Source organism: Leptomonas pyrrhocoris (assembly GCF_001293395.1).
Source record: "Leptomonas pyrrhocoris isolate H10 chromosome Unknown, whole genome shotgun sequence".
Taxonomy (NCBI): domain Eukaryota; phylum Euglenozoa; class Kinetoplastea; order Trypanosomatida; family Trypanosomatidae; genus Leptomonas; species Leptomonas pyrrhocoris.
In genome coordinates this window covers 875705-901232 of record NW_015438359.1, presented here as the reverse complement: position 1 = coordinate 901232, position 25528 = coordinate 875705, and the positions used below count along the sequence as shown (strand labels likewise).

The 25528-nt window shown below is 53.9% G+C and overlaps 8 protein-coding genes across 12 annotated transcripts in view; all 8 read right to left on the bottom strand.

Moving 5' to 3' along the window:
* ABB37_02112 (Na/H antiporter-like protein) overlaps positions 1-881 on the bottom strand; it is a gene marked incomplete at its 3' end in the record, with an annotated part of 6385 nt that extends 5504 nt beyond the window's left edge. The window contains exon 1 of the mRNA XM_015798926.1: positions 1-881. This exon is cut by the window's left edge and continues 5504 nt beyond it.
* A 1705-nt stretch (positions 882-2586) lies between these two features.
* ABB37_02111 (hypothetical protein) lies at positions 2587-3860 on the bottom strand (the record flags this gene model as incomplete). The annotated part of the gene is made up of 1 exon (XM_015798925.1): positions 2587-3860. Exon 1 carries the CDS (start codon positions 3676-3678, stop codon positions 2587-2589), a length of 1092 nt encoding a protein of 363 aa, XP_015662403.1. The 5' UTR covers positions 3679-3860.
* Positions 3861-5833: 1973 nt separating this feature from the next.
* ABB37_02110 (hypothetical protein) lies at positions 5834-7322 on the bottom strand (the record flags this gene model as incomplete). 3 transcript variants are annotated; one of them, XM_015798922.1, is made up of 1 exon in its annotated part: positions 5834-7322. In XM_015798922.1, the coding sequence occupies exon 1, from the start codon at positions 7037-7039 to the stop codon at positions 5834-5836; it is 1206 nt and encodes a 401-aa protein (XP_015662400.1). In that variant the 5' UTR covers positions 7040-7322. The 3 variants fall into 3 exon arrangements, with proteins under 3 accessions (XP_015662400.1, XP_015662401.1, XP_015662402.1); XM_015798923.1 differs by having other exon boundaries at positions 5834-7301; XM_015798924.1 differs by having other exon boundaries at positions 5834-7274.
* Positions 7323-7863: 541 nt separating this feature from the next.
* ABB37_02109 (hypothetical protein) lies at positions 7864-8559 on the bottom strand (the record flags this gene model as incomplete). Its single annotated transcript, XM_015798921.1, has 1 exon — positions 7864-8559. Exon 1 carries the CDS (start codon positions 8338-8340, stop codon positions 7864-7866), a length of 477 nt encoding a protein of 158 aa, XP_015662399.1. The 5' UTR covers positions 8341-8559.
* A 3262-nt stretch (positions 8560-11821) lies between these two features.
* ABB37_02108 (hypothetical protein) lies at positions 11822-14404 on the bottom strand (the record flags this gene model as incomplete). Of its 3 annotated transcripts, none has more annotated exons than XM_015798918.1 (1): positions 11822-14404. In XM_015798918.1, the coding sequence occupies exon 1, from the start codon at positions 14285-14287 to the stop codon at positions 11822-11824; it is 2466 nt and encodes an 821-aa protein (XP_015662396.1). In that variant the 5' UTR covers positions 14288-14404. The 3 variants fall into 3 exon arrangements, with proteins under 3 accessions (XP_015662396.1, XP_015662397.1, XP_015662398.1); XM_015798919.1 differs by having other exon boundaries at positions 11822-14370; XM_015798920.1 differs by having other exon boundaries at positions 11822-14362.
* A 425-nt stretch (positions 14405-14829) lies between these two features.
* Positions 14830-18270, bottom strand: ABB37_02107 (hypothetical protein; the record flags this gene model as incomplete). Its single annotated transcript, XM_015798917.1, has 1 exon — positions 14830-18270. The coding sequence occupies exon 1, from the start codon at positions 17836-17838 to the stop codon at positions 14830-14832; it is 3009 nt and encodes a 1002-aa protein (XP_015662395.1). The 5' UTR covers positions 17839-18270.
* Positions 18271-18812: 542 nt separating this feature from the next.
* ABB37_02106 (hypothetical protein) lies at positions 18813-21873 on the bottom strand (the record flags this gene model as incomplete). The annotated part of the gene is made up of 1 exon (XM_015798916.1): positions 18813-21873. The coding sequence occupies exon 1, from the start codon at positions 21534-21536 to the stop codon at positions 18813-18815; it is 2724 nt and encodes a 907-aa protein (XP_015662394.1). The 5' UTR covers positions 21537-21873.
* An 849-nt stretch (positions 21874-22722) lies between these two features.
* ABB37_02105 (putative mitochondrial quinone oxidoreductase-like protein) lies at positions 22723-24768 on the bottom strand (the record flags this gene model as incomplete). The annotated part of the gene is made up of 1 exon (XM_015798915.1): positions 22723-24768. Exon 1 carries the CDS (start codon positions 23746-23748, stop codon positions 22723-22725), a length of 1026 nt encoding a protein of 341 aa, XP_015662393.1. The 5' UTR covers positions 23749-24768.
* Positions 24769-25528: the final 760 nt, after the last annotated feature.

Here is a 25528-nt window from a genome sequence, read left to right as displayed (position 1 = left end):
GGGGNGGGGGGGGAGGGAGGAAGAGACAGGGAAGGTTCTTCCAGTACTTCTGTGAAGGCCACCACAGGCGCAAAAAAGTGTAGCCGCCTGGAGGACAACTCGGATGAAAGGGCGGGACAACGCAGAACAGTAGAAAAAGAGAACGGCAATTCCTAACCAACGACTCTCGAATTGAAGGAGAGAGAGAACAAAAAAAAACGAAGGTAAGATATTTTTTAAAAAATCAAGGAAGCAAAACACCGCTGAAATTTTATAGAATATATATATATCAACTTGATTTTGTTTTCACGGTGCAATTTCACTCGACGCCACGAAATAGGGAAGAAAAAGAAACACCGACGAAGAACCACCGAAGGCCACCGGCAGGCGCGACGAGAAACCAAAAAGCTGCGGCAAAAACAAAGAGAAAGAAAAAAAACAACGCGTAAACCTATCCAGGCCCTATATTATCTCTTTCGATCCGGTGAGGAGAAAAGGAGGGAGGTACTCAACGAGACAACGCCTTTTGGCCCAGAAGAGTTTTTGGAGATGCTTTTTCTTTTCTTTCCTTTTTCTTTCTTTTTCGCGTTTTTCTTCAACGATAGGTGGAGCAATCAGAGAGCATAAGCTGACAAGAACGATAAAACAGCACTGAGGAGAACGAAACCTTGGGCGTACGGCAGAAACACGTGTTCGCGCAGGTTCCTTCTATCTGTCCCGCTTTCAACAGGGCAAAAAAAAAGGGGGGTTGAAACTCTCTGTGCCAAGAAGCACACAGAATAATATTTTTTATGTATAAGCAACACAGTGGTATACGCAGCTGCCAATGCAGAAGCTGTGTCCGGAAAGATGAAACGCGTACAATCGAAAGCGCGGACAGCGCCGAATTACTGTATGACTCTTTTGGGGGGAGAATTGTAGCGCAAAGTGCATCGTGAAAGAAATAGAGGGAAAGGGGAACGTCGGTAACGATGAAATGGTAGTAGTTGATGATGATTCGAATCGCAAACGCAGAGATTACATGCGCACGCCACGAGGAACGAACACATTTCATGTGCAATGAGACGTCATGGAGAAGAAAGAAAAAAAGAAGAAGAAAGAAATGAAAGAAAGCACATAAGACGGTACGAATTGATATAAAAAAAGGTTAAGAAAAGGAAACACTCATGGAGCGCGCGTTATAGAGATGAGTCCACAGGAGCATCCCGCAAGCTGCCACGTAGACGGTGACGACACTCCCTTTTTTTTTTAGTCGCAGTCCGACTGTTTTACGAGCAGAATTCATGCATTTCCTTTTCTCTCTTTTCTTTTTCATCTTGTTTTAAAATATGTATTGCATTGGCAGCCACTTTCTCATTTTACGGCTTCACAAAAATCTACTGTGCCAAGTAAAACCCGAAGTCGAATCTGGTTGGAAAAAAAATGAGAGACAAGATTAAGGAAGAGACCCGTAGCCCCAGTTTTTTTCTCTGCTTCTCCAGCTGTCGGATACGAGGTTGAATACGGACTTGAACGCGCGTACGTGTACGTAGAAATGGATCTATAAATACCCCAGTTCAGGTTGTTGACTTCCCTCTCTCTCTCTCCTCGAGAAACAAAAGCCAGCTCTCTTTTCATTCTTTCGTAGTGCACGAGCACACGATATACATAAAACAAACAAATGGGCGAGCCCCATGGCCATGCAGCTTTTAGTCCTTCACAAGTAGAACTGGGAGTGAAGAAGAGGCAGATGAAAAACAGAACCCTTTTTTTAATAAATAATGATAAAAACAGTATCGAAGAAATACGATTTCTACGTAAAGTACACACGCACACGAAAAATAAGTAACCCGTAGTTCGTTGGTTCCACGTCGTATTCGGTGCCTTCATTGTGTTTTTTTTTCGTCTTTCCAGCTGAACAAAACGGTTGTGGCAGCGCACGTATTTTCTTCTGTTTCGTTTCCTGACAGCTGCCTTTATTCTTTTTCACACGGACCACACCGCATTCCCGCTGACAAAAGTGATGACCGCCCCTCCTCCCAAGGAAATGGAAGGCGAGCACACACACACGCACTGCGGAGTAATACGTTTCTCTTGCTTTCTACTGCTTTTTTTTTTTCTACTACCACATTTACTCCTCGCAACTCTCTCGTTGTTGTGTTTCAAGGGTAATAGCTCACACTCTACCTCTGTAGCTGCATCCTGTTCTTGCTTCTGCAGGTTTTCCCCGTTGCTTTGCTTGTGAAAGTCGCCTTCGTTAACGTATCCCACGTCCACCGCACGACACATTCTTGCTGTGTTGTTGTGTAATATACATGCTGCAAAATACAAAAAAGGAGAAAAAGAGAACCATAAAAAGCAACGAGTAGCGTCCCTAAACCATAACGGTGCATTCGGTTTGTCCACCTTAAACACGCACACGACGTGGAAGGCACACAATGATACTAGCCAGCATCATCTATGTCTCGTGTAGAAGTGGCCGAAGGAAAGAGGGTAGAGAGACGTCAACCTTCATTAGACCGTCTACTCACCTCTCCCGCAGCGCGCATGCGCCATCGTCGGCGGCAAAAGAGACTCGTCTGTATCCCGATAGCCGTAGATGCTCTTGTCCACCACTACGTTTGCCGTCTACAACGCATAATTCAGCTTCCCGTTAACCACGTAGTCCTCACGAGGCGAGCGCACGCAGCAGCATGGGCAGCAGATGGCAATGAGAGTGAGAACGACAACAATCGCCACGAGAGCCACCACCACCGCCGTCATCACAATCATGCCCTTGCAGGAGGCATCGCACTCGTCGCTCACGCCCGTGGCAGCGACGCTTGTCGTCTCCTCCACCACAACAGTCGCAGTCGAGCCCGACAACGCCCTGAACGTCGCCGACAGCGTTGTCGTGTCCAGGAGCAGCAACACACTCGCGTACTCCGTCGTCGACAGGTGGCGGCTCGTCATCGCCGTCGTCGCAGAGGACACAACGTTCAGACGCACGAGGAGGCCGCCAGCACCGCTGCCCATCGACTTCGTGCTCGCGTCCTCGGCCAGCACATGCATGCCGCGCACCTCCACGTCGTTCCGCAGCTTGCTCGAGTCCATCAGCGCCTGCACGGCCGCGGCAACGTCGGCCGACACCCTGTGGCGGTTGGCCTCCAGCGCCGTCGTCCACGCAGGCGGCGGGCCGGAGAACAGCACCAGCACATCGTACTGCACGCTGTCCACGACCTCGTAGCCAGACGACGACGAGTCCGCGTTGGGGTCCACCGGCAGCGGGAACGTCACCGACAGGTTCGTCGGGACTAGGTCGGCGATTTCAGACACCTGCTCCTTCACCTGAGTGAGGATTTCCGTCAGCTTCGGAAACGTCGCGTCCGCGGCCACGCGCGCCTCTACCTCCGCCTGCGTCGGCGAAGGCCCCGCCACCGCAGCCGTGTACTTGACGTACATCGCAGACGCGTTGACAAGTATGTCCTTGTACGTCACCGTCACGTCCGTGCCCGCCGCAGTCTGCAGGTCGTCTTGGAGCGCCGCCTTGAACATCGACTGTAGCATCTGCTGCTGCTGAATCATATCGCTCACCACAGACCAGAAGTAGGAGGACCCGCTCACGCCGGCGATCATGTTGTACGTCGATACCTCCGGCGCGGCATAGCCAGTGGGGATGCAGCAGAGGGCCATGGCCAGCGTCAGCAGCAGCGACGCCGCACGTGTTGCGAAGGACACCATGGTGACGAGAACGGAAAAGGGTTCGTCGTCTGAAGGGGGAGTCTTTGTGTTTCGTTGGTGGAAAAGATTAAAGCAGTCCTCATCAAAAGAGCCGAGTCTTCTTCTATTTGCTTTTTCTTCTTATGAAGAAAAATGAAGAGCGTTCGACTGCGGCTGGAGATGCCGTTATGGGTATTGCTTCTATTTTTGTTTTTGTTTTTTTGTTAGTGTGGTGCAAAGAATAGCCGGCGAGAGGCGCAGGCCGGGGTGGTGGGGTAGGGGGGGGGGGGGCCGAGCGAGAGGAGAGAAACACGCTGCTTTGCGTTTTCTTGTAGCCTATGCGTGAGCACGCACCAGAGAAGGTAGTAAAGCGCCGCAGCCAGGACGGAAACAGGAGACAGAGGGGAGGTAAATACATATATATGTGTGTATGTGTGTGTACTCAATCCAGCAGCGCAGTTGTGTCCATATACCAAGAGTAGGAGTAAGGAGCGTTACGCCGACTTAAGAAAGACAGATAACTGTCCATTCATGTGCCTTTTCTTCTTCTTCTAGTTCCTCTTTCCGCGTTGATACCACCGGAAGAGATAAGCACTGATGCAAACATTGAGCTCGTAACGTCGATCGGCAACAGCAGTTTCAAACGCACGTTGGGGCCCACATAAAGCTCGCGCCTCGAGAATATTATTTTCCCTCAAGAGTTTTCTGCTGTGATCAGTTCATCCACTAAGTGGTGCTGAAAAAAAAAAGGAATTAAGCAACAACATGAATGAAATACTATGTAGGCGAAAGCAAATGGTTTATTTTGTTTTTGATTCTCATTATTCAATGGTTTTCGAGGCTAGAACAAAGAAATATATATATTATCGGAGCATAGCACCTGTGAATGCACTACGTACATCTCACGCCAGCGGTGGCACCCAACGGCAGACGTCACGAGTTGCTCCCTTCCAGTCCACTGCTTTGGCTCTTTTCTTTTCTTTCAGCTGCAGCGCCCGTCTGTTGTGGTGACGTTATTCCAAATACTCGTATTCAATCCTTTCCCTTCACGAGTAGAGACGTCTTCCTCCTAATCTTTTCATTTTTTGTCGTTGCTGTACGTGTTAAGAGTGCGGCGAAAAGTGCGCTTCATCATCCGTATTACGCTCAAAATAAAAAGAAAAAGTTCGTAAAAAGATGCACACAGCCGTTTCGAAAAGACTTCGGTGCGCAGCATCTCCGGGCAAGTCGGCGACAGAAGAAGAGGCGGGGACAGCCACGGCGCTGCGGGTGAGACGAAAGGGCGCACGAAAGAGTCAGTTTATAGGGCTCTTCGAGCACACAAAGCATTTAGGGAGAGCGGAAAAAAAAAGGTGAAGAAGCGAGAGGTAGAAAAAAAAACCCCTGAAGAGTGATAAAGCATTTGTGTTTTTCCTTCCTTTGCATGACAGTCGAGTTTTGTGACTGCTTTTCCGTGAACAAGAGAAACAACGAAAACAGGTTTAAAGGAAAGGAAATGAAGTGCGTGTGGTGAATGCTAAAACTTCTCTCCACGGCACACGAACGAGCATTTTGCCAGAAAAAGGAAAAAATGACATCATAGAAAGAGTAGCAGCAAGAGGAAATGCTAAAGCAAGACACGCACGCCGACTCCCTTTTTTTGTTGTGCTCCCCGCAACCGAGAGACCAACATTAATAGAGCAAACCCCGAGGAGCCCAAACATGCAAGAGGAAAGAAGAGGAAAGAGAGAAACGAAAACGGCACATAAGACAGCCCTGTTGCATCTTTCATTCTTAAAAAAAAAAACACATATATATACATAAAAGAATTTCTTTTCAGAAAAAGAGGGGAGGCAAAAACAGAAGATGATGCAATTGAGGTAGCCAAAAGAGAAAAAAAAAACTGAGGAAGACCCGGGTATTTCCTCTCGAGTCTGTCATCGCAAAACATTTAGACTCACGCAAACGGCGTCCTTCACGCGCTCCGCTACATAGCTTCTCACCTCATGGGTCGAATTAAGTGTTGACCGATGAGGTGTGCACAGGGTTGTTCATATACATCTCGCGTGATCAAGGAAAGAGAAAAGGAGAAAGGTGTACGCGTCGGGTTTTAGGAAACGACGCTGACAAGAGCTTCCCAGAAGAGAAGAAAAATCAAGCAAAGACAAACACATATACGTACTCTTACTTTTACTGCTCACTCTATAGTGGGCTCGTTGCTGCTCGTGCGAACAGGCGCGACCGTCGTCGGCGCGTGCGACTCTGCGATATTTTCATCGCCGTAGACATTGATGGCTTCCGCCGCGCTTGTCTGAACTGCGTACTTCTGCTTCCCGTTAACCACGTAGTCCTCACGAGGCGAGCGCACGCAGCAGCATGGGCAGCAGATGGCAATGAGAGTGAGAACGACAACAATCGCCACGAGAGCCACCACCACCGCCGTCATCACAATCATGCCCTTGCAGGAGGCATCGCACTCGTCGCTCACGCCCGTGGCAGCGACGCTTGTCGTCTCCTCCACCACAACAGTCGCAGTCGAGCCCGACAACGCCCTGAACGTCGCCGACAGCGTTGTCGTGTCCAGGAGCAGCAACACACTCGCGTACTCCGTCGTCGACAGGTGGCGGCTCGTCATCGCCGTCGTCGCAGAGGACACAACGTTCAGACGCACGAGGAGGCCGCCAGCACCGCTGCCCATCGACTTCGTGCTCGCGTCCTCGGCCAGCACATGCATGCCGCGCACCTCCACGTCGTTCCGCAGCTTGCTCGAGTCCATCAGCGCCTGCACGGCCGCGGCAACGTCGGCCGACACCCTGTGGCGGTTGGCCTCCAGCGCCGTCGTCCACGCAGGCGGCGGGCCGGAGAACAGCACCAGCACATCGTACTGCACGCTGTCCACGACCTCGTAGCCAGACGACGACGAGTCCGCGTTGGGGTCCACCGGCAGCGGGAACGTCACCGACAGGTTCGTCGGGACTAGGTCGGCGATTTCAGACACCTGCTCCTTCACCTGAGTGAGGATTTCCGTCAGCTTCGGAAACGTCGCGTCCGCGGCCACGCGCGCCTCTACCTCCGCCTGCGTCGGCGAAGGCCCCGCCACCGCAGCCGTGTACTTGACGTACATCGCAGACGCGTTGACAAGTATGTCCTTGTACGTCACCGTCACGTCCGTGCCCGCCGCAGTCTGCAGGTCGTCTTGGAGCGCCGCCTTGAACATCGACTGTAGCATCTGCTGCTGCTGAATCATATCGCTCACCACAGACCAGAAGTAGGAGGACCCGCTCACGCCGGCGATCATGTTGTACGTCGATACCTCCGGCGCGGCATAGCCAGTGGGGATGCAGCAGAGGGCCATGGCCAGCGTCAGCAGCAGCGACGCCGCACGTGTTGCGAAGGACACCATGGTGACGAGAACGGAAAAGGCACGACCTGACCTCTGTGAGTGTTCTGATGTTTATGTTTGAAAAAGGAAGAGAGGGGGTGGCGAGGCTAAGAAAACACTTTGGGAATCAAAAATAATCGGCTTTACGAGGCGTGAATTGTGAGTGAAACGCCGGTTGTTTGACGGAAGAAGGTGACTTGTGTAACGCTGTGACTTCAACGAAAGGCTGCGAAAGCTTTGGAAGGTGGGGTTGGCTTCGGGCTACGTGCAACGCAAGAGACCTTAAGATTTAGCAACGAGAGCTACGTTGGCGATGTGGGCGGAAGCGTGAAGCATTGCAAAGATTGTACAGGAGGAAAAGCAGGGAAGATCGTTTAACGGGAAAACAAAAAAAAACATCTCATATCCGTTAACGTCACAGTTCTGTTCGCGTCGTGCGGTGCGAGTGAAGAAAAAAAGAGCCACCAGCAGATGGAGATGGTCGCTTTCGCACTCCGTGAAATAGAGTATCACTCGACCATCTACGATTGCCGAATACCTTCGCCTCACGAAACATGCCGGGGTCTGGCGCTTCTCTTACTATTATTATTAGTATTATTTTTGTTTCGGTAGTGTTGCAGTTTACTGGAGCTCACGCATGCAGGCGCGAAATGAAAGCGACAGAAAATGGTGCGGGCTTTCCCGCTCTCCAGGCATCGAGTTCTCCCCCCCCCCCCTCCCCTCCGTCGCGGTTGCGTCGCCACCTGATGGGAAAGGAAAAGAAAGACGAGGACGCCTACCCCCACACATGCGAAAAGGCCCGCACGGACGATAACACGGCATCAATAACAGAACTGAAGATTAGATCAGTTGTGCTTCGGCTTCTTACGCATCTCGGCAAGCATGCTATCTTCGTACTTGCCCTTAAACGGCAGTATTTCCCGTTTCAACTCCTCCTTGCCTTCTCCGTTCGGCACCGTCATGGATAGCACGTAGTGATGCACCTTCCACTGCCCCTCCACCTTCTCCAACACACCGCTGCCGCGGCAGGCTTTCATCCAGGTATCCAGCACCTCATCAAACCACGCAAACGTACCGTTCGCCTGCACGTAGACATTGCGCTCCACCGCCGTGAAGTCCCACGCCTGCTTGCTGTCAAAGCGCGGCTTGGCGATGGCGGCAAACTCAGACTTGCTCCAGTTTTCTGCCGCATCGGTACCCAGCCAGTGCGCGTCCTCTGTCATGCTACCAAAGTAGAAGTCAAAGTCGCCCTTGGCTGCTGCCTTGTGCCACTCATCAAGAAAGGCGTGAATCTCTGCCACGTGCTCTGCTGTGGAGGGCATGACTGCGTGGGTGTTGCTATTATTGATGTCTCGATTTAAATTCGTTTGTCTCAGCAGACGGCGGGTAGGTGGAGAGAGAAAAAAGGAAGAGGGAGCAAATGGGAAAAAAGGGGGCTTATACTTCTTTTTCTTGTTACTGTGCACGAATCAATATCAAGGTCGTCTGCGCAGCGTAGAGGCGACAGTGGTGTAGAAAAGAATGTATACACAATTGCAGCTTTCAAATGGCGTTCAACGTGGAGACCGACGCACACGCAGCGGAGAATCGACAAGGAACGAGAACCCCAAGGGGGGAGGGGGGACGAGAACAAGAGATGAAAAGAGAAGAGACGGACGGACTGATTGCACGGATCGCGAAGTGGCACTCATGATCTTTTTTTCTTCTTCGTTCTCGTGCTGCAGTGCGTGCCGCACAACATCCCAGCGCCCGTTGTTGTCATTACTTTTTCTATCTTGACTGGCAGGAGCACAGAAGCCGGCAAGCGAGGATCTCTCCTTACAAAAAAAAAGAGGAAGGAGGGGTGGAAACACACCGTCAGAGACGTTCCGGCGAGGAAGCAGCTGTGGAAGCGAAGAGGAGGACTGTTCTCTTTCGCTCTGACATCATCTGTGACGGTACGGGTCTTTTTCTTTTAACACGTGCGCAGCCGATAAAGCGCTTGAATCGTATCAGCGTTTCTTCTTGCTTTTCCTGTTCAACGGTTACCAGCATAGAGGCAGGGCAGCTCCCGGGAAGAGGGAGGCTTTATTATGCCAAAGGAGTGTGTTTTTTTTTTTTGGGGGGGGGTTAGGATGCTGTTTGGCGACGGCAGACACACACACATACAATTTAAACCAAAAGGAAGCAAAACGAACAAGCCTGTAACCTAAATAGAAAAGAGACACATAGGTATTCATAAAACAGCTTTAGTTCTACCCTTAGCGTCAGGAGTTCATACATATATATTTGATGAGAAAACAGGCGGAAAGCACTGTCGGTTTCTTCTCTGTTTTTCTTCTTTTCTAGGAGCCCTTAAGAAGCAAAAAACCGAAAAAAAAATTGTATTAATGGAAGTTCTCTTAGTTCTCCGTTTGAGCTGCTGCTTCGAGAGTGCACATCCTCTCTCCCTATCTTGTAATACATAAGTTATAGGGAAAGAAAAAGAAAAGAAAGATGTGTGTGTCTCGGTGAAGGTGTCTCGACGATGAATAAGGCCGTGCTTCTTCCTCTTTTCCTTGTTGGATTCGGCACTGTTCTCCATGACGACGCCGTGCCCATCGCCGGGTTACTTTAGAAAAGGAAGAAAAGGTGGAGGAGAAAAGAGGAGAAAAAAAAGACCAGCTGTGTGTGTTTAAAACATATATATATAATAACAGAAGTAATTTCAGACTAACCACAACCAGGATCGCAGGGGTTCAAAAACACAATACATATGATCAACCATTAAAAAAACGCTCTTGAACGCGTATACATATATACAGAAAGAAACCCAACAAAGAAAACTGGAAAAAAGGATTCGACAAGGAACAGGGTGCTTCGAACACATACACACACACACACATACATAACCGAAGAGATATCGAGGGAAATTGATGAACGGTAGCGAAAAACAAGACGTAAACGTTGAGTCAACGTGCAGGACTTAAATGATGTGCTTTATGTTTTGTTTCTCTTTGAAGAACAAGGTAAATTGCACACTTGATGGGCTTGAGCTTGTCCTACAATAGAAATATATACTAAAAAGACATCAGAACAGCTGGGATTTGAAGAGGACTAAAAAACCGACTGTCGACGCCGGGAAACAGGCAGAGTGCATACATAAGTAACGAGACATTGTGGTGTTCCACATTCCTCTTTGGTGTTTCTTTTTTTTTCGTTTTTAAAGGCGAAGAGGACAACATGAGGTAAATGTGTGAATGATGACGTATATTAAAAATAAAAGCCTTCTGTAACATTGGATTTCGATGCCGTGGAAATCTTCAAAAAGGAAAAACGAGAAAGAATGGGGAAAGGAAACACATCGAAAACAAAAAAATGATGAAGACGTGTTAACACACCTTATCGATCTACTTCTGCTGTTCTCCTTAAGATAATCCCAGCTAGCACATTTAAGAAGAGGAAAAAAAAACCAAAACAGCGGAGTGTACGCGATACGAAAAGAAACACCTTTGACGATAGTAGGACGAAGCACACGACTTCCTCACTCTACACGCACCTTTCCCTGGTATACATAGCCCTTATGGCGCACAGTATATACACGTATAGAGAGAGAAAGATGAGGTGCCATATTTTTCCATCAAGTGATGCGCGCACCGATCGACACGTCAACGACGAAACAAAGCAAAGAACAAAAAATCCTTGCACAGCTCGGCATCCGCGTCAAGAGTGCAATGGGGAAAAGAAGAAACCAAGCTGAGAAGTTAACCGCAATAAGAAGCGTTAAGAATGTTTCCTTTCCTTCTTTTCTCGTTACTATTGAAAAGAGGGGAAGGGAGAGTGCAGAAACGCACATTCCGTTATGCCCTCGCTCGCTTTTGTTGTTTTGTTGTTTTGCTCTTCGAGCGCACGTCACGAGCAAAAAACGGCTTCTCCAGCAAGATATCGAGGCCCGCAAAAACACAAAAGAAAAAAGGGTTAACATAAAATGAGACGTGATTCCATCGAAAATAATACTACCAGCGGTAATGACAACTAGGGGCGCTGGTCGGCACTTCATCGCCCAGCTAACAACAACATAATCAAGCAACATGGGGGAGTAAAACTAACAGAATCTTTGCTATAAACACAAGGTAGCTACTTATGAACAGGGCCTTGAATTTACCCCCAAGGCGTAGAAAACCGAAGGGCGTGAGCTGACGTGTCTGAAGAAGGGCCTTTCACAAAAGAAATACGTAAACAGAAAACTTTTACGTCCACATGAGAAAAACGAGAAAAAAACCCAAGATAAGATCACCTCAGTTCACAGCAAAGCTACAGCAGCAAGAGCAACTAAAATACGCCGGCGACTGCGGAGCACCAGCCACCAAGCAAGCACAGAAAAAAGAAGAGAGAAAGAAAAAAAAAGAGCATTAGAGAGCAACTGCGACTCGCACACAACAACGAACCAACCAGCCTATTGACAACAGCCAGAAACAAAAATCAGCAGCAGAAAAAATGCCGGCGGAAAGATTTTTTTTTTTGCTGACGCAAATGAGTTATCATGGTACACGTACGAATGAAAACAGGGGCGGGGGGGGGGAGAGGCTTTCATGCCCATCCGAGCCACAACGACAAGGAAGAGAAAACAAGAAGATGTAGTCATCCTATCTCCCACACAGTTCGCATTTCCTCTTCTCCCTTCCTTCCTTTCTCACACGCGTGATGACGAGGTGGGTGAGGCGGCACATGTATTCTACATCACGGTTCACTGGTACACAACCCTTCTTACACCAAAATAAGAGCAAACAAAAGTATGTAAAACAGCAGGAGAAGAAAACATACAAATCACGAAAGTGAACTCTTTCAGTTCTTTTTCCGGATATTTAGCATCGGCATGAAGCTGGAGAGCGAGGTCGTCGTAGTCGGGACAGGGGCACCAGCGTACAGCTCCGCAGACGGGTATGCCGGCGGCGGTGACGCCGAGTAGCGGTGGTGGTAGCGCTGTTGCTGGTATTGGAGGTGGTGTTCGTCAAGTTGCGGGTACGCTGCCGGGGGTAACGCCGCGGCGTTCTTCGCCTCCAGCAAGCTGTTCTGGCTCAGCCGTGTTTGCTTCTCCGTCGCCTCCTCCTGTCCGGCGGCGCACGGGTCGGGGGCGTCGGTACTGAAGAAGAGCGTGGGGTCCACAAGTGCCATGTACTGCTGCGTGTAGTTGTTGCCGGCCTCAGGTCGGGGAGGCGTGCTCTGCCGTGGTGGCTCCGCAGCCGCAGCTCGCTTGCCGCGATGCCTCATGTGTCGCGAGCTCTGCGGGCGACCGCCACCGTGCTTTTCCTCCTCCTGCGGGGGTGCGGAGACGACAGCGGCGTCCACCACCGCATCCGCTGCCTGTTCATCGGGCGTGGCGTCGTAGTAGTGCCTGTGGGGATGATCCTCGCCGGGGGTGACAGGCGTCTCCGTGAGGTCCATCGGCACGCCTTCCGTCGCGGCAATCGGCAGAGGTGGCACCTTCTTCACCGGATCCGAGTTATCCGAGTTGCTGAACGTTAGCGACGTTGTTCGCAGCTGCTGCGTTTCCTGCTCATCCTCTTCTCGGGGGCCAAGGGCTCTGTGCTCATCATGGGAACACAGCGGGTTAGGGGATCGCGTACCTTTCCGGTGCTTCTTGTGGACGTGATATGGGTCTTCGTCGCTGGCGAAGTCAGCATCCAAGTTCTTCCTGCGGCGCTGATCGCGTTCCAAATCCGCCTGCAGCTGCGGCGTGCGTTCCGCTTTGCCCCTGGCGCGGGTGCTGTTGCCGTGTTTGTTCGTGCTGATGCAGTGGCGACAACAGCAGAAGCACCCACACGCAATGAAGAAGGCGATCATCGCCAACCCAAAGACAGCGGCCGCCATCACAATCAGTCCGATCTCGACAGGAAGAATCTTCACGGTGTAGTCGTACTCGATCTCCGTCGAGGCCAGAGCACCAGCAGCAACGGTGGTGTCCCCGAGGGCCACGACGGAGAGCCGTGGGACGAGGGCGGTCGGCGTGCCCGCCGTGCTGAGAGCTGCAGCTGTGTAGATCATCTGGGTGGCCGAGTAGTTACCCTGCAGCAGCATCGAGGCGATGTCATTCGGCCCCCAGATATGCGTCGCGTCGGCGGGGTAGCCGTGTGTAACGTGGCAAACCACCTGCAGACCGCTGACAGACTTCTTGCTGCTCTGCACTGTATCGGCGGACACCACCGTGGCCGTCGTGCGATACTGACGCCGCAGGAGCCTCGCCTCCGCCGCCGCCACAATCGTCGCCTCCACCGCCGCGCGTTGCGTTGTCCAGGATCGATCCCACACTACCACCTCGCCGGCAAAGGTGAGCAGATAGTTGCCTGTGACGTAGCCCGTGACCACCACGTCGTCGTCGCCGCTGCTACTGCCGCCGTTCGGGTCCGGGAGGAGCGGCGTCCACGTCTTGACAGGGTCTGGGATGAGGTCAGCGTATTCGTCGAGGGCGGGGAAGGTCGTCTTCAGACCCCTGACGAAGGCGCTGAAGTGCGCCAGCGGCGTTGTCATGGCCTTCGCCTCCAACGTGGCCGCCGAGGCCGGGTCTGGGTTGGAGGGGTAGGACCAGATGGAGTAGGCCGCGTACAGGGAGGAGGCGTTGACAATGTGCTTCGTGACATCCGCCGGCACGACCATGAGGTATAGTTTCTCAGTCGAGTCGACGGTGTTCTGCAGATCTTGCATAATCGGGAGGATAAAGCTCGCCAAGGCAGCCGGCCCAGCAGCCGTCAAGATGTCGAAGGTCATTTGCCACATGAAGGACGCCCCCGTTAAAGGTAAATAGGTGTCTCCAATGTGCGTCATGTCTGCCGGCGCGTACGCGTTCAGCACCGTAATCGTGAGGTGCAAAGACGCAGCCCCCGCATCGAAGAAAGAGTTGAGGGTTGTCATTGTGGCCCCGCGCAGGCACTCGTCGATCTGCGGTACGGTGAGCGAGGTGGAGGTGACGGTGTAGGTCGCCTGCGCGCCGTAAACAGGACCTGAAAGGGGTGCCGTGTTGGGCGTCAGCGTGCTCACCGTCACATCGGCACCCGCATCGAGGGCCGTGATGGCGGCAGTAAAATCCATCTTGATGGCCCCCCTGAGCAGCTTTGCGTTCTCGCTGGTGTCGGACCCTCCCATCGCAGCGGCCCAAATCTCAGCCGGTCCGCTCAGCCACGCCGAACCGGTGACGTCAGCGGTTGTGCCCTGTGCCGGCAGACCTGCAAGAACGAGAAGCAACAGGACAACGAGGAGCGTCGCGAGGCCCGTCGCCGTAGCGCGGGCGCAGTGTTGTACTTGTGAAAAAGACATAGGAGCTGATTGCGTGTCTGTGCGTACTTCTGTGTGTTTGTGCGTGCTTGTTCGTGTGTATATATGTCCGTGTCTACGTGACTCGCAATGACGCACAACAACCAAAGAAAAAGAACTTAAGACGGGGGTAGAGAAGAAAGCCGTAAAAACAAAAAAACAGCGCGTAGGGCCCGATGAGCAGAAGAGCTGCCTTTGGGGGTGAGGCGTGACAACGAAAGCAAAGAGAAAAATCACTGCGCTGCGGGCTTCCTCCCCCCGCACTCCATCAGCAGATATCGCAGATGAATGGGTCGACTACCGTCATGCACAAGAAAATGAAAACATGTACATTGGACTACACGATCGAAGTGGTTTACATATATATATATAAACATACCGCCTTTCTTTTCCAAAGCGCCCCATCTTCGTGACTATGAGATGGCGGGTGAAACTTCACTGCGGCAACCTCTAAAAACAAAAAAACCGGCATCGCAAGAAGAACGGGTCATGCGTTTCCCGCTCAAAGCGTACCACACACAGATACACACAACGTATTCATCACGCTACACCGCCACCGGGCACGTCGTCGACGTGGCTCGAATCATGCGCTCAAGCTCCCACGCAATCGTTTGGCACTCCTCAGCACTGAACCCGGCGGAGCGCAGCAGCGCCATCTGTTCCGTCACGTTCCACTGCCACATGTCCCCCACCACAGGTAACCCGTGAAAGCGCAAGCACTCGTCGACTTCGTGCAGCAGCGGGGTCATCATGGGTGGGAAAAGGAAGGCGGCGGTGTGGTGCGGCGGCGATGGGCGTGACGCGTCTCCCGCAGCTATCGGGCGAGAAGGGACACCAGCCGCAGGGCACGCAGACGCCTCTCTCTTTGGGATGTGCCGGTCATCGCCCGTACGGCTCGGTGCGCTCCACACACCATTACGGCGACCCTTTCGCGCCTCCGATAAAACGGTTCCCTCCGCCATCAACGAAGAACCAGATGCGTCGTGTACCGCGTAGGAGTCCACCAAGCCCATCGTCCTCTCACCAACAGGGTCGTCTGCCACATCAAAAGAACTTTCGACCCCGTCTCTCCGCGTGGCAGCACCGTAGTAGACATCGTTTTCGTGCTCCGTCGTCGCAACGACGTCCGCACATTCTTCTTCGTCTCGCACGCCACGCACGGGAGAACGCGAATGGCGACGGTACGACGCAGGAAGGATGGAGGAGGTCATGAGCGTGCTCTCCCGGCCCCGCCGTTGCCGCAGCGCGTCTAGCAGCTGCGCTCGAGCGCGATCCACATCCGCGTGGGGGAGCGGACGGCTTGTTCTCTCCTCCATACGCTGCTGTGGCCGTGAAGAGGCATGCATCAAGCTTTGTGCATCACTGTAGTTGGCAACACGTTTTATCGCGGTCGTGGAACTGTGATGTGGAGGATCGAGTTCTGGTGGTATAAAGTATCGATCCTTGTGAAATGGACGGGCATCGCGGCCGGCCGCCACGTACGTGTGCCGCCCACCTTTGCCACACGCTGACGCGGCTCCCGTAAACGTGTTTTGCTCGCCTGTGCTGACCGACGCGGCGTCGTAAGCCGACTCCGCCTCCCCAACGCCCTGCAGCAGCGCGTTCAGGCCGCGCACGGCAGCGTGATGCAGCGGTGCGTGCTCCGCCCAGTACAACCGTTTCTCGTCCGGCGTGAGAAGCATACCGGTCGCGGCGTGCGTCGGGCGTAGGAGTGAAGGTCGCGCGTTGGCCCGGGTGCGCCTCTCCAACGCGAGCTTGTTCAGACCTTCTCCTGGTGCCGTCTCCGCACGAGGGCGCGGAGGAGGACAGTGGTGAGGATGGTCGCCGCCATCATCAACGTATGCCACGGAGCTGCTCGTCGATGCGCTTCGATTATCACCGCTTTTGTCGTTCACACGCCCCACAACACGCTTCTCTTCCTGTATTGACTTCGTCAGGTAGGCGGCGGACACCTCATTCGGTTTCCGCTGCAGCCCTGAGATTGGATCCTGCAGCTCCGCCCTCTGCGGTGCCCCACCGCCGCGTAGGCCCAACCGCAGTCGGGTCGTGGTGTGCTGCAGCCGCGTCCCCGCCTCACCGCCGCCCTCGTCTGCCACCTCCGTCCACCCACTATGCACACGCATGTAGCACTGGCTTAACACGCCGGCGCGCAGACGGGCGGGGTCAACACCGGTCACCGCTGCGACCGCGTGGCGGTATTTTTGAACGTCGTAGGTGGACGGATGATTACCGGTGCCGTATAGGACTGCGGCGTGCCCGCTCGTCGCGGCGCGGGTGGCCGCCTGACGATCCGCAACGGTGGCGGGGAGAAGAGCTAGGCCGTTGTACAGGGTGCGAGGAGCCGCCGTACCTGCTCCGCGCAGTGGCACTGGAAACCCAGACGGGTGCGCCGCGCTCTCTCTGAAGATGCGCAGCCGCTGCGTCTGCGTTGGTGCTGCGGATGATGTCGCGGCTGCCGATGTCGCCGTGCTCATCGCAGCGGAGGAGGTGGAGGCTGTGCTTGCGTCCCTGTGAAAGAAAAACGTCGCCTCTGCGTCCTGCTGCGATGACTGTCGATGCAGCCGAGACGTCCCAGGCGACGGTGCTGGTTGATGTCGTTGTCGGGCCTCCGCGCTTTGCAGCTCGCCCGCACCGTTTTGAGCAGTGCACTTCGGCAAGTGTGATGTGTGTTGGGGTGGGCCGTACGCCGCTGGATCGACAAAGCGGAGAGGGGAGTCGTCGTCTGCGGCCGACTGTGCGGACGACGGAGAGACAGTGCGAGATAAGCGGTGGGAAGTGACACTGCGAGTACGTGACCGGGGCGGTGGTGGTGGTGGGGGCGCCGTGGAAAGTCTGCGCGCATCATTCTCGTCTTCATAGTCATCGTCTCGATCGGTGTTCATGTGTGGGTTCTCATCCCGACAGCTGTTGCGGTGGTGTGTTACGCGTAGCAAAGGGGCGTCACTTCTCTGATGCGGCGCCGCCGGACCGACTACGTTTCCGTGACGCACCTCTGGTCTTTCCTCCGCCTCTCCAACGCCCTCTGCGCATCGTTGCCACCACGGCGGCGTGGGATATACCTTGCTCGCCGGCGTCTGCGATGTGTTTTCCAGGATGTGATACGCTGTGGGCGATGGCACGATGCGGGATGGTCGTCGTGGCGGCGTTGTCAAGTCTTTTCCTCCGGTAGGCGACGACGACGCGAGATGCGTTGGCGTCGAAGCCGGAGCACCCTCTACGTAATCGGCGTTGTGGATGCCGTGGCAGCTATTGGTGGGAAGGTGGCTGCGATAGAGGCTCGTCGCTGTACAGAAAGACGGAGGGCCAGACACTCGACGTGGTGCCGCCGCTACCGCGGCTACATCGTTGAAGTTGCCTTCGCCCGTGGAAAGACGGGTTGTCCGTGTGGCGGAGAGCGAGGGACGCTGTGGTGCTGGCACACGATCAACGTGTTCGGCATCGCCGAGTGGCCGCCGCTGCACCGTCTGCGATGTACGCGGCGTTGTATAGGGTGCCTCCGCAGGTGACTCCTCCTCCTCCTGCAGCTCCTGCGGCTCACGTATTACACGACGCATGGGCGCCGCACCGCTGAAAGTAGAACAATTCTATAGGGCCAAGAAAGAAAGAAAAGGCGCAGAACTCCAATCTAGAAATAATTACTCGCACGAAAGAAAAACAAAATGCTGTAACAAGGACACGGAAAAAGAAACTAAGGTGTATCTAAGAATCTAGTGAAGACAGCTCTCTCTCTCCGTAGCGCGGAGCTGGTGCGAGTTCGTTCCTGCAAGGGTCTGCAGTGAACCGGGATATAATTGTTGATGTGAAGAGGTACGACGGGCGGTGTGTCTTTCTTTCCTCGATTTAATTCGATATTACGCATGGGTGCAGTCACCGTTTTTGTTTGCTTGTTGTCGTTGTTTGTTAGGGGGTGGATGAATCCGCATATCCCCCATTCTCTATCTCTCCCCTTCTCTCTCGGTGGAAAAGGCGAAAAAAGCGGCGGCGCTGCGTCAGACAGGAGGGAGACCGACGGGACACATTAAGCAGCAAATAGTGACCAAGAAACTCGAAGGGTTGTACTACCGGCGCTTCAACGCCCATCGTCGAGGTACGGATATATATATGTTCTTCTCCCCTTCCTCGACAGAAGACTTCCATCAGCATCACATAAAAGTACACTAGCAAAAATACCTTATTGTGGGCTTCTAGAACGGAAAGCCTATCGCTTCGTGTATCGGTTTCGTGGCGAATGCTTCGCTGTAGACGTGGAGGGGGAGAAAGGGCACGGCCGAGGTCAGCCCTTTCCCCTCCATGAACGTGCGCTTCACTTTAATAGAAGCAACTTTCCCTCTTTGTCACGCGGTGCGCTTGGATGTGCGCAGTACGATATACACTCACCGAATACCCCCAAAAAAGATGGAGGAACGAAAAGACTAAAAACCCAAAACAAAACGGTAATGGAAGGTGTGTGAAGCCTCTCTCTCCTGCGCAAACCACGCAGGCAATACAATGCGACCGCGCAACCTGCTTCGTTGTTCGTTCCTCTCCCTCACGTGAGGGGGCGCCGTGCCGTGTCCATCGAAAGCTTGTCTTCCGGATCCGACTCGTGCGCACGAACCTCCGGCGGTCGCATATCCGGCTGCTGCGAGAAGAAGCGCACCGGCTCCTTCCGGAAGTGGCGTGTTTCCTTGTCGATCGGCATCGAGTAGGTCGTGGCTTGCTCCAGGCGGAACATGTACTCCGACATCTCTCGCCCGGTCTCCGCCACCAAGTCTTGCGCCTCCGGCGTCACCCGGTCTAACGCCTCCACCTCGGCCGCCGTCGCCTGCATATCCGCCACACTCGCCCCCTCCTCGGCCATGTACGCGAGCAGGCGATAGCGGTCCAGCATGCGCTCGTGCAGTTCGTAGCGGCCCGCCGCCTTGTAAAAATTGGCCAGCGTGACAATCACGCTTAAGTTGAGCGGCTCCAGCAGCAGGCCGTGGCGGGCCGCGACGATGGCGTCGTGTAGGTTGCGCTCGGGATTCTCCTTGTGCAGCAGCAGCGCCAGCGTCTCCCACGGTGCGGCGCAGTTCGGAAACTCTCGCATCGCCTCCAGGCAGAGACGGCGCCCCAGCGAGGGCGAGTCGCGTGCACGGTCATTCACGTACTGGAAAAAAGCCTCACGGTAGTCGCCGTCTTGATCATCCAGCACATCGGGCGGCTCCTCCGTGTCCTCCGACACCTCTTCGGCGGCCGTGTCGCACGTCGAAGCAGCACCAGCAGCAACGTTGTCTTCCTCCACGGTGCCGAGCTGGCCGCTGCCCGTCAACGGTGACGGTGACGTGGTGGACGGGCCTGCGGAGGCGGGAGACGGGGACGCCTCTTCCTCGCCGCTGTCGCCAACTTCCTCCGGTACCGGTGCCGTGTCAAACAAGGCGCGATGCTGCGGCTGCGGCTGCGCCAACTCCTCAAGAAAAGCGGATGCCGTCCGTGGCAGAGCGGCGGTGCTGCGTCTGCGCAGACGGGCTCTGTAAACTGCAGAGTTGTCCCGGTACAGCTTCATCATCTTGTCACAAATGTGATAGCTCTCGTGCAGGCGGCCGGCTCGGCGCAGCGCTGCGTGCAGCTTCGACGCGGTGAAGAACTCGAACTGCACCGGGTTCGGCATCATTTCGTGAACGCGACGGGCCGTCAGCGCCTTCAAGAAGGCAATGACGATGCCGAGAGTGAAGGCGCGCGCCGCTGGCGACACATCGTCGGAGTCGAAGCGCGCCATAAAGTGCTGCTCATCCACCGCCTGGAAAAGAGCCGCCAACACGGCAGGCGCGTAGTCACGACCCAATGCTCGCATAATGGGGCCGAGGGACTCGATAAAGAAGCGCGATGTGGCGCCTTCGCCGTCGGTGGAATACTTTTGCGCGGCCGCCTCGACGATGATGTCGGACAAAAGAGAGAGGGCCACCTCAATTGGGGCGGCCTGGGGTACGGTTGCATACGGGGCCGCGGTGCGGGACGCCGTGATGGCGTTTGCAGGGGTCGGCAAGGTGCTAGTTGTGGTGGCGGTGGCCGTTGTGGCGGCCTCGTGCACGCCTTCTGCATCCCGTATCGAAGGTGCCGCTGCTGATGATGCGGATGCAGTCGCTTCACTTTCCGTGTCTTGATCGCGTTCTTGGCTCGTCACCGAGTTGTCAACCCCACCCACAGTGGACCGCTGCAGCCGTCCTTCTCGAACTGCCGTGTCGAACTCCGCCACCAAAAAGTCCAGCAGCACACGAAGCCGCGGCTCCCAGCCCTCCACCCCGAGGTCCATCTCCAGCAGCGACTCAACGGCATCCACGTTCGTCACGTCATCGGCTAACACGCTGTACAGCATCTTCTCCGCCTCCTCGAAGCGCGAGAGGCGCCGCAGCGCCAACCCGATTAAATATCGCACGTGGTTTACGTCTGCGATGGTCACCACCACTCGCTCCGGCACGAGCGCGGAGGCCGGCAGCTCCTCCGTCTCCACCGGCTGTGACAGGTACGCGTCGTCCGTTGCGGGCAGGTCGGTCTGCGGGGTGTCCCGCCCGGGTCTCTCCAGCACCTCCGTGCCGTCCGCCTGCTGCACCACCCGGTAGCCTGGATTTGTTACCGGTGCGACGTGGAAGGCGAGATCGCGGTCGTGCAGCCGCTGCTGTCGCTGCTGCCACTTGAGCAACAAAATATGCTCCTGGCTAATTGGCTTCTCCACCTCCTGATCCACGACGCTCAAGAGCTCGACGAGGTCCGCTTTGAGGCCCTCCACCGCGCCTTCGAGGTCCGCTGGCGTGCTCCCTGGTGCTAGCACCACCCGCTTCAGCTCTTGAATGCGCAGGGTGGTGAAGCCGCGGTACGCCAGCTCCTCCTGCTCTAGCAGCTGTTTTTCCCGCTCCATCGCCTCGATCGCGGCAGCGCCGACGCGGCTGACACTGTCGTAGCGCCGCATCAACTTGGGGGCCACGCGTGGGTCCTGAATGTAGCCGGAAGGGGTGTCCGCCAGCGTATTGCGCACCACATTCCGCTCGAGACGAATGGGCGTGGTGTGGAGGAGTCCTCTGAGGGAGCCGCCGCTGCCGAGACCTGCCGGGATGCTGGCTTTACCGTCCATGTGTCGCTGTGTCAGGCAGGTGTGGCCGCTACCGCGGCGTTGCAGCCGATCGATCGCGCAGTAGCGCGGGGGTCTTTGGAATAGAGCGGAAGACACGAGAGTTGTTGCACCGCTGGAATTTCGAGTGCTGGATGGCGCACACGAGGAAGCGGCACCTATTGCCATCCGCAGCAACTCCACGACCGATAAAATAGTAAAAGAAAGCAGAGCGGTGCTGTGGGACGACGCTTCGTTTTGCCGTGTGCACGTGCGCGGCGCGGCGGTGTGCCGCATCAGTCGTAGTCTGGACGACATCAGTGTTTGGTTCTGTTTCTGTTTCGAGTTTGGATCGATCTGCGTTCCAACAGCGCCTACACAAAAATCCCAAAGACGTATATATGCCGTTTACGTTCGACCCACCGTAGCCAGACGAACTGGGTCTCTGTAAGTGGAAAGTCCCAGACTGGCCGTCGTGCGCTACGCAGACATTAAAAAAAAAAAAAGACAGCAAGAGAGGAAAGCTGAGGAAAGAGAAGAAGCAAAGTTCATCTTGACGTCGCGGCGCTTATATTTACTGGATCTTACGTCGTCAACGGAGTGCGACAGCGCAGCGGGCATTACGTACAGGTGCCTTTGTTGGGATAGCATAGCAAACACCTTCCACATTCTTTTTTTAAGGAGTTTGTCAGCAGAGGTGGTGCCTGAAACGATCGTATTTCGCAATAATCCTACGAGAGGTGAACGTGTGAAAAGGAAGGTGCGCCGCGCTCTTCGCCTGGCGAGGAGTGAATGGGAGACACGTTGTAAGCGAGGCTGGCATCTTCCTCTTCCGCCGTATTCCCACCGACAAGCGAGGGAGAGCGCCTCTCCCACCGCGAGAGAGAGAACGGCCACTTTGGATAGGATTGGTGTCCTCTTCTCAAGACAAACCACAAGAGGACGCACCTGCCGAATTCTTCTCTCCGTTTCTATTTTTCATTCTTGGCCTGTGGAGAAAATACATGGATGCATAAGAAAAAAAGACGTACTGTGAAGGTGAGGCGATGAGAGAAATCAGAGAGAGAAGGAAAGGAAACGGTACTCGTGCGATGATGCAAATGCTGAACACAGCGAAAGAAGAAAGAAGAAAACAACAGCTGGAGGCTTTTTTTTTAATAGGAAAAGAAACAAAGGGAGAGGAAGAGAGAGAACTTATTTGCCGTGAGCGCACACGTCTCATCAACTGGAGAGACGGTCTCCACCACCAACAACACACACGCGTCGTGTATGAAAGGAGGAGAGAAGAGTACGATCGGACCGCGTTCTATTTCTCCCCCCTCCCCCCTGTCCCTCCTCCTCCTCATCCTCCTCCTCCTTCGACGACTTCCTCCAGTTACAGAATCGGACGCTGAGGGGCATCGGCCAGCACCAGCACCACCTTACCGTAACCGCGGTTCTCCTCAATGTACGTGTGGGCAGCCCCGACCTCCTCGAGTGTGAACGTGCGGTTGATGACCGGCGAAATAACACGCGCGTTCAAGTACGGCACAATCTCCTGCTCAAACGACTCCACCAGCGTTGTCTTGTACTGATCACTACGGCAGCGCAGCTTTGTAAACGTGATTTGCGCGTTCTCGCGGAAGAAAGGCAGCGCGTTCATCTGCACGAGCGATCCGCCCATGAAGGCGACCACGACCAGGTGCCCGTTCGGCGCCAGCAGCTGCGAGTTTTCACTCAAATAGGTCCCACCAAACACCGGGTCGACAATCACGTGGATGCTCTCCTCGCCGAAGAGCTTCTTCACCTTCGGGGCGAAGGCCCACCCGGCTTCGTCCTTCGTGCGGCTCAAGGTCACACTCGCATACCCTTTACACACGTCTAGCTTCGCCTCGGAGGACGTGGTGATGGCGGTGGCCTTAAAATACTTTTCCGTGATCTGCGCACACGCGCTGCCAATCCCGCTCGCCCCGGCGTGAATCAGCACCCGCTGCCGCGGCTTTACCTTGCCGTGACGGTTTAAGATCTGCCACGCCGTAATGAACGTCTCCGGCACGGCGGCGGCGTCCGTGAAGGAGTACCCTTGCGGCATCGGCATCACACAGCCCATTTGTGCCACTGCGTACTCGGCGTATCCGCCGCCCGGCAGCAAGGCCATCACGTTGTCGCCCTCCTTGATGCTACTGTCTACCCCAGACCCAACCTGCGCCACCACACCCGCCACTTCAAGACCCATGACATCGGTGGCCCCCGGGGGAGGGGGGTAGTGGCCGCGGCGTTGCGAGAGATCGGCACGATTCACGCCAGCGGCCATTACTTTAATCAGCACGTCGGTGCTCCGCTTGACGGCGGCCATGGGAACCTCGGCGACGGACATCATATCGACCCCGCCGAAGCCCTTCAGCACCACAGCACGCATCATTCCCGGCTTCCGTTTTTCTGTTTTTTTTTTCTTTTACCGTGAACGTGCGGGAGTGGTCGAGAAGTTTATGAACTAATACTAATAGTGTGTCTGCCTGACGGGATAGCGGAGAACTCAAAAGTGCCTAATCCGTTGCTGCAGTCTATCAAAGAGCCGATTCGCAGCAAAGCAGCAGCGGAGAGTGGAGCTCTTGGAGATTATCTATTTCTTTTTCTTATATTTCATAGAAAAAAACGAATTCGAATATATATATTTATATACTTGTAACACCAAAGAAAAGAAGATGGAAAATTGGCTAATATATGTTGATATTGAAAGCGGTCGCGTGCTGAGTCGCCGGTGATGGATGAGTGATACTATTCTTTCTTTGGCGCAGAAGATGCACGCAAAGCCAAAAGAAGAAGATAAGAAAATACGAGATGATAAAGAAATGGCGACGTGCTGAGTCGTACGAAGACGCAGCTAAACCACACCAGAGGGGAAAATCAAAGATAAATCAGATCTGTAAACGAAGATAATAATAATAATAATAATAATGTTTTATTTTGGTGTGTGAGTGTGTGTGTGTGTGTGTGAAGAAGAAAGCAAATCAAAAGGGGGAAAAAACTGGAAAAGAGAAGGGGGTATACGCGTCGCACCTCCCCGTGAACGTCTCGGTCTTGTACTCGGAGAGGTGTAGTTGTAGTAAGAAAAACCAACACGGATACACAGCAAACGCACGAGTACACACAACAGAAGAGAAAGATGAAGGCGCCAACAGCTCCGTGGGCGGTGATGATAAAAGAGAAGATGGACTTCAGATTCAGGTATGAGAGAGCGAAAAGGTCTTGTATGCTTTAACGCCGAGCAGTTTAAAAAAAAAAAAAGAGAGAAAACGGTGAAGACGGTGGTTCAGGCAGTGAAACCCCCACTAATGCAACAGTAAAAAACAAAAAGAAAAGAAGGAAGCTGCCAGCGAAAGAGGAGGCACTGCGAAACGCACAGGGAATTGCTCCAAAACAAAAAAAAATGATGTGCACTTGTTGCGGTAGGAAAAAAAGGGAGTTAAAGAAAGAGGGAGCGAGATGACAGATGAGAGAAAAGGGAAAGTACTGAAAGAAAAAGACAACGGAAGTTGAAGAACGTGAAAGCTACGTCCGTACTCTGCACACTTCTGTGGGAGCTGGCAGGTTCTAGTTTTTTCCTGTCCTGCTGAAGACCTCGAGAAAAGAAAGGCATCGAAAGATAAGCAGCGACGTATCGAGCCAGAAAAACAAAAGGTTGCTCCACATCAACGACCCCCTTTTTGTTGGTGCGATTGCCCTTTTCCCTCTCTTCAACGATCTGCAATCTGTGCTGTACGAGTAAAGGGAACATCAGATTTTTCCGTCTGTCTGCTTCTGGCTAGCCAGCTCGATCATAAGCTTTTGCGACATCACCAGGCGCTCATATACAATGGCAATGTGTCAATACAGAGAGAGTTTTTCATGCTTTTCTTTTTTTCGGAGACGGAATATCTGTGATTGTCAGCGCCGTCGCAATCGCAAGAACAAAACAGTGAAGAGAGACACCCCAACAGGCATGAAAAAAATGCTACGGTATTATAGAGAAAAGAAAAGAGGAAAACGAATCACATCGGATAGCACTTGGGGTGTAGAAGAAGACGAGAAGGAAAGAGAGAAAAGATACTTAACACAGCATCGTCCGTTGCTGAGGAGAAACCACGGAGATGGGAAGCTTATTGCTCCGCTTCCCACCTCTCTCCTTCCCTCTCTCCACACACACACACACACACGCACCA